A 13,046-nucleotide genomic window follows, 5' to 3' on the forward strand; every position below is an offset into this window, starting at 1 on the left:
AATATTGCGGTCGGGCTCAGTGCACCCTATTAAAGTGGAGCTCAAAAGGATAGAAAATAATTTGTAATAAAGAAACTAATACACTAGCATGTGTGTCATTCTGATTTAACGAAATTCGTGTAAGAATTCATGTACTACCCTCTGGATCGGGAAATGCAAGAATTCTGGCACTCGTTTCGTAAACTCAGTAACACAGATGCTCGTTTAATAGTCGCTATGTAAATTTCTCTGTATAAAGATAGATGTTCGGCAGTGATAGTGTCTGTTTCTTGATAAGATAACAGTGACATTCTTTGTTCCAAATCGTCAAAAGTGGAAATGTTTAAGGCAGCTGTTATTTTGGTGTTGCTGTCGTTCAGTGTTAATGGTGATATCTACGACATATGCACACCCTTCCAGTGGGAGGGGCTCCAGTTTGTTGTCACGGGGACAGAGGAGGCAGGAAGACCTATTACGATCCAGGTGAGCTATATCCTACATTGATCCATGTGACATATATCGCACGGCGATCAAGTTTAGATAATCTTACACTGATGCAGGTGAGCTATATCTTTCAGTAACCCATGTGAGCTATATCCCCAGTGGTCCAGGTGAACTATAACCTTCAGTGATAGAGGCCAGCTATGTCATACAGTTATTCAGGTGAGCTTAACCCTACATTGATCCTGGTGAGATATATCCTACAGTGTTACAGGTGAGCTATAAGCTACAGTGATCCAGGTGAACTATATCTTTCAGTGACAGGGTGAGATATATCCTACAATGATACAGATGAGATATATCCTACAGGGATTCAGGAGAGCTATGTTCCCCAGTAATCTATGATACAGGAATCAGTTCTTCAGGCGAGCTACAGGCTCTTGTTATCCAGGTGAGGTAGATCCTACAGCGACCCAGGGGAGCTATATTCTACGATATTTACTGCAGTGATCAAGTAAAGATACATGTCTTCATCAATCCAGGAGAGAAATATCAGCTTACATCAATCCATGGGAGATATTTCAGCCCACATCAATCCATTCTAGATATTTCTGCGCACATCAATCCATGGGATATATTTCAGCCCACATCAATCCAGGGGATATATTTCAGCCCACATCAATCCATTCTAGATATTTCAGCCTACATCAATCCATGGAAGATAGTTCAGCCCACATCAATCCATGGGAGATAGTTCAGCCCACATCAATCCATGGGATATATCATAGCTCACAGCAATCCATGGGTTACATCATAGCCCACATCAATCCATTGGATATATTTTAGCCCGCATTGAGATAGTTCAACCTCCGTTAATCTAGGTGGGATATTTCAGCCTTCAGTACTACAGATGAGAAACTTCAGCCATCTGTGATATAGGCGAGATATTTCAATCTACGTCAATCAGGTTAGATATTTCAGCCTCGTCGATACAGCCCACGTCAGTCCAGGTAGGCTCACTGACTATATCCTGTCGTAAAGGACATTTTGTATTTATGCGTGCATACCTCGCGCCCGTTGTCAACCATCAACTATGTGATCATCTAATGCGTGGGTGCCGTCTGATTGTTATGGGAGTAACTGCCAAAGGGAGACAAGCTAAGTGACTAAAAGTGCCAACATATTGATGAAATATAATGTATATACCACAAGGGTGGGCCCTGTCTGAATACAGTGGTGCAAGGTGCCCACCAGCATCAATGCCCAACTTCATGTATGTGTTTAATGTATGTTAGTGGAAACTAAATTATTCATCAATCGACAAACCATTGCTTTTGTCCTGAACAGAATACGATCCAGTTCTCGTTTGATGCCAATAACAGTAGGATAGCTGCCTCTACATCCGGGTTCCAGGACGGTCATCAGTTCCAGAAGGACTTTCTGTTCCTGTATCAGCAGGTGACGGAATTTGTCTCCTTCAATATGGCGTCGAACAGCTCATAAGTATGGTGGCCATAAGATAATTCTCATAACTCTGTTCTTCATAGGTTCTAGGGTAGAACAGCGTTTCAGTCACTCTGGCAGCAACTAAATAGTTGGCAGCGTCAGGATGGGGACCATAACGTCAGTCGATGATGTTGTTAGATGATAACACAACTCAGAGTCCAGTTGTGTATACAACTCACTTATTTCATTTTCTGAATTCATTAACAGCAGGCGTATTTAGTTACATATAAATGACACGAGACATTATTTACATTGACGTTATAAATATGCATATCACATACTTTTAAAGGCATTCCATTCTCGTCAGCAAGTTTTAATATTTACTTTAAACATAAATTATGAAAAGACTTTTCAATTGGCAGAAAACTGTTTATGTGATAGAAGAAGAAAGATGCCATGCAGAATATTTGGTCAATGATTTTCCACCACACTGCCTTCCAAGTAAGTCTGGACAACACGTTTGCCCTCTCTCACTCACGTTTCTAGGGTGGGGCCTCATGCTTTTAGCCCCGAAGTTTGAAAAAGGCCCACATTTTTAAATACAATGGGGAATTTTAACATTGAGTTGTATGGGCGTATCTCTGGAATATTTGAAATTTTCATATAAAGGGCCCATGTCAGAAAATCCCTTGAGTGAACCTTGCAATACGACGAGGTGTAACCGCTTCAAGAACAATCTAAATTTAAAAAATCGCAAAAGGATAAAGATTACTTATTCTACAGCAATGTAACAAATAATTATCTATTTGGCATACAAACAAAGAGCCATATAGGATCAACATCTAGAAAACTTGACACTGAATGTTTTCAAGGTTTATTGGTTGGAATTGTTACGCATTCTGAACGGGGTCCTCTACCACAGGTAACTTCAACTGGACGTGGTGGAGGACGTGGTACGGCTTCCCAAAGATGGGCGATCAGTTGTGGCTTTTCGGCTACGACGGCCACGTGAACGACTTGAACTACCACGTGCAGTTGTTTCTCGAATTTATGACGCCAGCTTCGCAGCAGATCTTCGGCACCTACAATAACGGTAAGCCTGTTTGTAACCTGATGAGGTATATGTTAATAATACAGATCTTTCTGTTTCTTCGAGTCGATGCTAAACCATGGTATATGTAGAAATAGTGAATCCGTCAAAGTATGGTAAATATTAAACGTAAACGACAGAGAATAACCAGTCTCGATTATCCGCCGAAACAGATTCCATTGGGAGTAGAAGGTAAAATGGCGGTAATAATTACAGCAGACTACGGTTAAAACGAACACCCTTATAACGAACTGACGGATATAACGAACTTACTTTTTGGTCCCGACTATTTGCTGTAGTTATGCTGTATATATTCTTATAACGAACTACGGGTAAAACGAACTAAAATTAGTAGTCCCTTTGAGTTCGTTATAACCGTAGTTTACTGTATATGAATGGATCACTGAAAGTCAGTGATGACACCAGTTGTTCGCGTACAGGGTAACCATGTCCTACCCAGCCGGTATAATTCGCCCTTAACACAATTTCCATAAATTCATATGTTTGTTCTAGAAAACGTGCAACTTTATTGATAATAAACGTTTGGTATATTGCACAAGCGACGCTTCGATGTATATTCTTACACCAAGGGGGCGCTTCATTCACTCAGTCGACCGTGCATTTGAGAAATACTCGATTCTGATTGGTCAATCAGAGGTATTGGTCAAATGAGGATTGGTCAAATGACCATCTATACAACTATCATACAACTAGAATATTGCTGAGTTCTACTTTTAAATCTCTGTTTTGTGATTCAGAAACTATCTTCCAAACCTCTGAAATCGTTAACACGACCCGTGGCATCAAGAACCCGGATGTATTCACTCCGCCATCGTCCTGCAAGACCGCTAAGCCACAGGTAAGTGTACAGCTATGTTTCAGGTGCCAAATCTTGGTATTAATGCGCAAATTGTCACAACATTGTTTTGGCAGGATAGCTAACATCTCTACTCGTCCTTGTTCCAAGAAGGAAAATTTGGCAAATATACCTCATGGCCTTCAGCCACAGGTTAGTAACACTGAACACCCTGTTTCCATTGCCCTCGTTTACACAGTGTGTGAAGACAATTTCAGATATCCCCGTTGGAACATTTCTGTTCACATTTAAAAATCTTACCCTCCTATTAAGATTACATGAAGGTTATTTTATGTAAATCTGATGTTTTTTCGTTGCCAGGGAACCTACAAAACCCCCGTGTACCTCCTGGGTGCCACGTTCCCCCGAGGGCCCGCTGTGCCGTAGGGGGTCCTTCCTCTACCAGTTGGGGGGTATCGCTCAACGTGCTTTGTCTGCAAAGAGGAAACATATCATTTTCAATGATTGTAGAAATAATAATAAATGATACAGTTAATTTGTAATGAGTTCATGTTGTGTTCATGAACTGTTGGCATTATCTAAGCTACATTGTGATTACTTGTACATTATCGAGCTTGAACCATCTGGCTAGTGGTTGATAATATGAGCACATCATGAGCAAGGGGTATGTAATTTGGTATATTCCAACTCCAAGTCCGATCCTAATAGGACCGGAAGTTGGAATATTTTGCCCAAAACATGTTGTGTTGCGAATACACAACACACACACACACACTCACACACATGGACACGCACTTTCACACACACAAACATACACAGAGATACACACACACATATGCATACACATACACACACTCACAACAGACACGCACTTCCACACACACTTCCACACACACTTTCACGCACTTTCACACACACACACACACACACACACACACACACACACACACACACACACACACACACACACACACACACACACACACACACACACACACACACACATGCATACACATACACACACACACCACACGCGCATACACACCACACAGGCACACAAATCCACGCGCGCGTGCTGTCCATATATTTCGAAATTCATCTTACATTTGTTCAAATACACAACTGTCAGTCAAGTGATACAACTCACACTTCCTGTCAATTGTATTAATACTCATTTGTCTGTCACTTTTCCAAATGAACAGGAGGTACGTGTTGCCCAGTCGTCTAAGGCGCCGCGATTCGCTGTGCAGAGTTGCGTCCCTTGGGCACGCCAGAAACCTATGATTGTGGGTTCGAATCCCGGTTATCCCCGATTATGTTTCTAGGTTTGTCAGCACCATACCCGTGCTATTGGGTTTCATCCAAGTGGTAAACGCCTGAGACCTGCATCAATTCGGGCTTTCCTCCCACATTAAGCTGACACGCCGCGATATAACTTGAATACTGTTAAAAGCAGCGTTAAACCCAACTTACTCACTCACACCAAATGAACAACTGTCCATCAGTTACAATACAAATATTCTGAATATGTTCTAAAACACAGTTGTCTATCGATTGTTTTAATTCTCAGTGCTTGACATTTTATCAACAAGCTATTGTCTATAAGATGTGCTATTACACAATTGTCTTTTGTTTCAATACACAACTGTCTGCCATATTTTCAAATAAACAGATGTCTGTTATTTGTTCCAATACACAATTGTCTGTCTATGTTCTTTACTTACGACGCTCCGGTAATTGTTGGGAGATGCACGTGCGATCACACAATCAAAGAAAACCCTAAACAACCCGTTTATACGGTGGTGATTGTGACATTACTTGATAAGATAACAATGGCTTCCAGACAGCTAACAATAGAAATGTTAAAGACGGCTGTTATTTTGGTGTTGCTGTCGCTCAGTGCTGATGGTGAAATCTACCAGATATGTGGCCCCCTGCAGTGGGAGGGGCTTCAGTTTGTTGTCACGGGGACAGAGGAGGCAGGGAGACCTACCATGATCCAGGTGAGCCATTATGACATTGATCCCGGTGAACTATATCCTACATTGATCCATGTTTTTGATATATCCTACATTGATCCATGATATATCCTACATTGATCCGTGATATATCCTACACTGATCCCGGTGAACTATATCCTACATTGATCCAGGATCTATCCTACATTGATCCCGGTGAACTATATCCTACATTGATCCCTCTGAACTATATCCTACATTGATTCCTGATGTATTCTACATTGATCCCTGTGAACAATATCCTACATTGATCCATGATATATCCTACATTGATTCCGGTGAACTATATCCTGCATTGATCCCTGTGAACTATATCCTACATTGATCCATGATATATCCTACATTGATTCCGGTGAAATATATCCTACATTGATCCATGATATATCCTACATTGATTCCGGTGAACTATATCCTACATTAATCCATGATCTATCCTACATTGGTCAAGGTGAACTATATCCTACATTGATCCATGATCTATCCTACACTGATCCCGGTGAACTATATCCTACATTGATCCATGATATATTCTACATTGATTCCGGTGAACTATATCCGACATTGATCCATGATCTATCCTACATTGATCCCGGTGAACTATATCCTACATTGATCCATGATATATCCTACATTAATCCCGGTGAACTATATCCAACACTAACCCCTGATATATCCTACAATGATCCAAATGAACTATGTATATCCTACATTGATCCATGATACATATTCTACATTGGTCAAGGTGAACTATACCCTACATTGACCCCGGTGAGATATACCCCACAGTGATCCAGGTGAGATATATCCTACATGGATCCCTGTGAACTATATCTTACATTGATCCATGATATATCCTACATTGATTCTGGTGAGATATATGCTACAATGCTAGACCGGCTGGCGTGTTAATATCTGAATACGGTGGTACAAGGCATGAATGCAGTGTGTCCAGTTCCACTGGTGACTGGTATCCACATTCAGAAATATTACAGGTGATCCGGAACAACATAGCAGTTCATAGTTGTGTCTTGGATATACATGTGTCAGCTCACACACAAGTTCACTGTACATACTAATAGTTATAATCTGACAGAGTACGACCAAGTTTTCGTTTGACGCCAACAACAGTAGGATAGCTGCCTCTACATCCGGGTTCCAGGACGGTCATCAGTTCCAGAAGGACTTCCTATTCCTGTATCAGCAGGTGACGGTCTTGTCTCATTCACGGTTAGATGAATATGGGGTCTCTGTATCAGCAGGTGACGGATTTAGATGGTTAGATGAATATGGGGTCTCTGTATCAGCAGGTGACGGGTTTAGATGGGTAGATGAATATGGGGTCTCTGTATCAGCAGGTGACGGATTTAGATGGTTAGATGAATATGGGGTCTCTGTATCAGCAGGTGACGGGTTTAGATGGGTAGATGAATATGGCGTCCCTATATTAGCAGGTGACGGATTTAGATGGTTAGATGAATATGGCGTCCCTGTATCAGCAGGTGACGGGTTTAGATGGTTAGATGAATATGGCGTCACTGTATCAGCAGGTGACGGATTTAGATGGTTAGATGAATATGGCGTCTCTGTATCAGCAGGTGACGGATTTAGATAGTTAGATGAATATGGCGTCTCTGTATCAGCAGGTGACGGATTTAGATGGTTAGATGAATATGGCGTCCCTATATCAGCAGGTGACGGATTTAGATGGTTAGATGAATATAAGGTCCATCAACTCATAAGCACGGTGGCCTTCATATGTTTTCATAATTCACTTCTATTTGATTCTTTTGTTTGTTTGTTGTTTAACGCCGCACTCAGCAATATTCCATCTAGATGACGTCGGTCTGTAAATAATCAAAGTAGACCAGAAAATCAAGTGATTGACATCGTTAGCATCGATTCACCTTTGTGATACGATTACATGCATCAACCAAGACAGCAACCCTGACCGCCCGATCCCGTTAGTTACCTCTTTCGACAAGCATGGGTTGCTGAAGTCCTACTCTTACTCGGATCTTCAGGGGTCACTTCCACACCGGCTCTATGTTGATTATCCACACCTTGGCATGTACTCATCACATCAGTCGATATCCCTGTTAAACTTACGGTTCCATAGTTTTTCCGTACAGCTAACAATGGCCAACATGAAACAATGGTAATGCACTAAACTACGTTTATAACGAACACGCTTATAACGAACCGGCGGATATAACGAACTGTTTTTTGGGTCCCGTACATTTGCTGTATATATGCTTATAACGAACTACGGTTATAACGAACTAAAATTTGTGGTCCCTATGAGTTCGTTGTAACCGTAGTTTACTGTAGAAGTTTCATCTGTCAGACATCGTTCACTTTAATACTGCAGAGATGTTTTATGTTTTATTTTTTGGTGTTTATTTGTCAGAAAACCGTTTTTGTGATAGAAGAAGGAAAATGTCATGCAGAAAATCTGGTCAATGATTTTCCACCTCACTGCCTCCCAAGTAAGTCTTACCATACGGTACATAAATTATAAATTTGTGGCAGCTCCCAAACTCGCAAACGCAGGCCCTTCATAGAGTTGTCAATTAATGTCAAATTCAATTATCTTTTATGTTGTTTTATTTAGTCAGATGTTAGAGCTTATTACAATTTATTACAAATTTATTATTTGTATGTGATTTTTCGTGACAATGTTTGCACTTGGGCTAAACACTATAAATCCTGTGGGGTGGGATTACATATCTAATACCACGTGATTGTGACTTTATCTGATTTTGTGTAATTGAGGGCATGGTTCGTCTGGTTCATTATTTTTACATTTCCACGTTAAATGGAAGCCACCGTAATTTTGCTGGAATATAATATAGCTGACTGCGACCTTTAGTGAGTGAGTTGGGTTTAACGCCGCTTTTAACAATATTCAAGTTATATCACGGCGTGTCAGCTTAATGTGGGAGGAAAGCCCGAAGTGATGCAGGTCTTAGACGTTTACCATTTCGGTGAAACCCACGAGCACCGGTATGGTGCTGACAAACCTAGAAACATAATCGGGGCGAACCAGGATTCGAACCCACAATCATAGGTTTCTGGCGTGCCCAAGGGACGCAACTCTGCACAGCGAATCGCGGCGCCTTAGACGACTGGGCCATCCGTGCCCCCTGAATGCGACCTTTAACAACGTTCTTGTCTCTTCACTTCACTTCATTTCCCTTTGTGTCACTTCACGTCACGTCACGTCACTCTGTGAAGTGGGGACAACCATATTTTGGGATGCATATATCGTTCTTAGTTGCTCAAGTCAACATCAGATTTCCTCCCTAGCCGGAGCCACAAACGCATTTTTGATAAACTGTCATGTGATCGCTTTTAGACCATTCCAAATGGTAGATCTGTTTATAATATATAAAACATATAACGTATTTAAATGTATACATGACACTATGATACAACGAAGAGCGAAGCTGGTATTACAATTTCATTCGAACGTGGTCTTGGCTTCAGGCAGCTTCACGTGTATGTTCGCGAGGACGTGGTACGGCTTCGAAACGAAGGACGATGAGCTGCTTCTCTACGGCTACGCCGGCCACGTGGACGACCTGAACTACCACGTGCAGTTGTTTATAGAATTTGTAACGCCCGCCTCACAGCAGATCCTTGGCAACTACAACGACCGTGAGTATTCAACCGATGAAATAGGTACACGGTCATACAGACCCTGAAAAAACTACATGTATATCCAAAAAAGCCCCTGCAAGTCTATAATATTTGGCGACGTCTAATTACTTTTTCAGGTTCTGAAAATGAAGAAAGTCTCTTGGCTCCTTTTTTATTATACCTTTTTATAGATAACTAAACAACTGGTTTTTTTCTGTAAAATATGAGCATTTCAGAGATTAGATGTTGACCTTATGAAATGGGCTATCCATTTAATACTTTCCGGTCGACCCTCGCAGGAATTCCGGGGCAGAATAACCCTGATCAGTTCGTCCTGTGTCATGGTAACCGATGGCGTAGACTGTCATGCTATCAACCACTGGTTTACTTGGCCCCAGATCGATGTTTATCATTATGATTATGACTGCGGTGAAAAACTGTCGCTTGTCTTTGGGGATTTAACGCCACAGTCTTTGTTTGCTTGTAAAGTTTTGGTACCGTTTTCTTTCTGCATATCATTATCATTATCCCAATTGCATAGATCGGTGCTCATGATGTCAATCTCTGGATTGTCTGGTCTATTATTTACAGACCGCCGTCATGTAGCTGGAGTGAGTGAGTGAGTATGGTTTTACGCCGCTTTTAGCAATATTCCAGCAATATCACGACGGGGGACACCGGAAATGGGCTTCACACATTGTACCCATGTCGGGAATCGAACCCGGGTCTTCGGCGTGACGAGCGAACGCTTTAACCACTAGGCTACCCGACCGCCCCTCATGTAGCTGGAATATTGCCGAGTGCATCGCCTTGCCACTGCCATATATTTTTGTGCTTCAGACCCAATCTTCCAAACCTCTGAAATCGTGAACACGACCCGTGGTATCAAGAACCCGGATGTATTCACGCTGCCAGCGTCCTGCAAGACCGCTAAATTGGAGGTAGTACATAGTATATCTCATAAATCTTTGGACGTGCTGCTGGGCACTAGAGTACGTCCTCGTTAACATTGCTATAAAAACAGCAAACCGAAACGGACACTCAGCCACATAGGTGAGGTGAAATGGGGTTTAACGTCGCGTCCAAGATTATTGCACTTATATAGCGACGTGCATGCACGTGTATGTATGTTTGTGTGTGGTTGTATGTACCAGTCCGGACTGATGCCGATTTATAGTGCCAGCTCACTGAGATACCATGCCGCAGTTTTACATGAATACCCCACTCAGACACAGTATACTGACTCCGAGCCGACCAGTCTTTGTTTTAGCCCCTTAATGCCGAGCGCCAGACAGGGTAACAACAAGTACCATCTTTTAACGTCTTTTGGTATGACGCGGCTGGGGATCGAACCCCGGACCTTCCGCTCTCCGGGCGGACGCTCTACCATTAGACCAAGGAGGCGGTCTTCAGTCACATACGCTAGGAATTACACTACAGGTTTCTAAAATCCGGCACCAGTTGCAGTGAAGGTCATTATTTGTGTCCCTTTGCGTTAAACCCGAACTCACTCACTCACTCACTCAATCTCTTTACTGACAACATTCCGTCACATGGTCTTGATGTTTTTCACCCTACAGACCTTTAAGATGACATTATTGTTATTTCATGTAAATAAGTTTTTTTTCGTTGCCAGGGAACCTACAAACCCCCCGTTTACCTCCTGGGTTCCACGTTTCCCCGAGGGTCCGCTGTGCCGTAGTGGGTCATTCCTCTACCAGCTGGGGACGTCGCTCAACGCTCTTTGTCTGTAAAGAGGAAAAGAATATTTTCCATAATTGCAGAAATAAATATTAAACGATACACTGAAGTTGATAACACACAGTACTGGACTGAGTCATTGTTTTTTAATGCTTGGGGCACAAACTAATGGTTAATATCATGAGCGCTTCGCGAGCTAGTGGCATGTCATATGCGTCACTATTATACTGTCACATGGGCCAAATGGGACAGCATATAGAAAAAATAAAAATTGTAAGTTCTCTGTAGTCCAGGAAACCTTAAATACATTCTCTAAGGAAATGGGGGCGGTCGAGTAGCCTAGTGGTTAAAGCGTTCGCTCGTCATGCCGAAGACCTGGGTTCGATTCCCGACATGGGTACAATGTGTGAAGCCCATTTCTGGTGTCCCCCGCCGTGATATTGCTGGAATATTGCTAAAAGCGGCGTAAAACCAAACTCACTCACTCACTCACTCTAAGACAATGTCTATCGTATATTCGTCTCTGCACAATCCCACCATATTTTGAATTGTTATATCTGCAATTTTGTAACTGTAAATTGCAATGAATTAAATAGTCATTATTTCAACGATTGAGAAAGAAGAATTTTTCTATGAATATCAAAATTCGGCCATCAATCAACAATGAGAGGTGATTATTGTGATCTGAAATCCATGACCAAACAGAATCGAATATTTTAGAAATTCTTGGTAAGGTGTCCAGCCTTTGGTGTCTACATTTCGCTGGGTTTTGGGTACAAACGAACATGTTCTTTCAATGAAGAGTTCAAAGAGCTCATACGACTCCTTCAAGGCCTTATTACGCTTTCAGAACGTGACAAGTGGAGGACATTTCCAAATCTGAGTCATCTCTGACCAACATGATGTCCGATGCAATCCCTATTTTGACGTGTACCATATGTTCGTTCAGGTGATCAATTGTCTTGCCTTTGCATGTATTTGTGACGGGTGCCAGCGGTGGAGCAGGATACGCTCACCTTTTCGCGAATACCTGGTGTCACTATTTGGAGGTGATTCATAAACAAATGCACATGATACAGTTGGAGGCCTTCACTACACTCTTCTTATGATTGTGGGTTTTGTTGCTTTTATTTATTATAATGCTCAGTTATCCAACATTTCTTCAAATATACAATTCGTGTCTGATTAATGTCCAACACACGAATGTCAGATGTTTAAGAAAGCAATTTGTCTGTAAATTGTTTCACGATACAGAGCCTGTCAGTCGTTACAATACACAATTGTCTGATTTTCGTTCTTATTTTGATATTTATTATATTTATTTATATTTTGATAATACTCGATTGTCTGCCAGTTTTCTCAATACACAGCGGTCTATCAGATGTTCCGTTACACAATGGGGCATGGGTGGCCCACTCGTCTAAGGCGCCGCGATTCGCTATGCAGAGTTGCGTCCCTTGGGCACGCCAGAAACCTCTGATTGTGGGTTGAAATCCCGGTTCGCCCCGATCATGTTTCTAGATTTGTCAGCTCGGGTGTTTCACCTGCGTCTCTTCCGGCTTACCTCCCACATTGAGCTGACGGGCCGTGATATAACTGTAATTCTATTAAAAGAGGCGTTAACACAGCTCACGCACTCACCGTTACACAATTGTCCAACAAACAATTCTTCGACATTGTTCTAACACTCACTTGCATGTCAGTTATTCCAAGACACAATTGTCTGTCATTTGTTCCAATACACATTTTACTGTCTTTGTTCCAATGCACAATTTACTCTCATATTTTCAAAATACAATCTGACATTTGTTTTTTAGTTACGATGGTGTCGAGAAGCATGTCTCTCTCTGCGAACGGAATGAAAGAATACCTTAAAATGGGGTCCGCGCAAACGTCTTTATCGGCAGTGCTTGTG

At 41.9% G+C, this 13,046-nt stretch overlaps 2 protein-coding genes and 1 long non-coding RNA gene across 4 annotated transcripts; 2 read left to right on the forward strand and 1 right to left on the reverse strand.

Annotated features, from left to right (window-relative positions):
* Window positions 1-307: 307 nt before the first annotated feature.
* Window positions 308-4,281, forward strand: LOC139472350 (uncharacterized). The gene is made up of 6 exons (XM_071254815.1): window positions 308-462; window positions 1,768-1,878; window positions 2,289-2,367; window positions 2,789-2,959; window positions 3,715-3,815; window positions 4,134-4,281. The coding sequence occupies exons 1-6, from the start codon at window positions 319-321 to the stop codon at window positions 4,197-4,199; spliced, it is 672 nt and encodes a 223-aa protein (XP_071110916.1). The 5' UTR covers window positions 308-318; the 3' UTR covers window positions 4,200-4,281.
* Window positions 2,756-13,041, reverse strand: LOC139472352 (uncharacterized). Its single transcript, XR_011653880.1, has 4 exons — window positions 13,002-13,041; window positions 11,091-11,178; window positions 4,158-4,246; window positions 2,756-2,948 (listed from the first exon to the last, which is right to left on the reverse strand). It is a non-coding gene; the product is annotated as an uncharacterized lncRNA (long non-coding RNA).
* Window positions 5,606-11,243, forward strand: LOC139472349 (mammalian ependymin-related protein 1-like). Of its 2 annotated transcripts, XM_071254813.1 has the most exons (6): window positions 5,606-5,776; window positions 6,885-6,995; window positions 8,199-8,277; window positions 9,278-9,448; window positions 10,271-10,371; window positions 11,067-11,223. In XM_071254813.1, the coding sequence occupies exons 1-6, from the start codon at window positions 5,606-5,608 to the stop codon at window positions 11,130-11,132; spliced, it is 699 nt and encodes a 232-aa protein (XP_071110914.1). In that variant the 3' UTR covers window positions 11,133-11,223. The 2 variants fall into 2 exon arrangements, with proteins under 2 accessions (XP_071110914.1, XP_071110915.1); XM_071254814.1 differs by lacking the exon at window positions 10,271-10,371 and having other exon boundaries at window positions 11,067-11,243.
* Window positions 13,042-13,046: the final 5 nt, after the last annotated feature.

This window comes from Haliotis cracherodii, unplaced genomic scaffold, assembly GCF_022045235.1.
Source record: "Haliotis cracherodii isolate W230 unplaced genomic scaffold, xgHalCrac1.p SCAF_24, whole genome shotgun sequence".
Taxonomy (NCBI): domain Eukaryota; kingdom Metazoa; phylum Mollusca; class Gastropoda; order Lepetellida; family Haliotidae; genus Haliotis; species Haliotis cracherodii.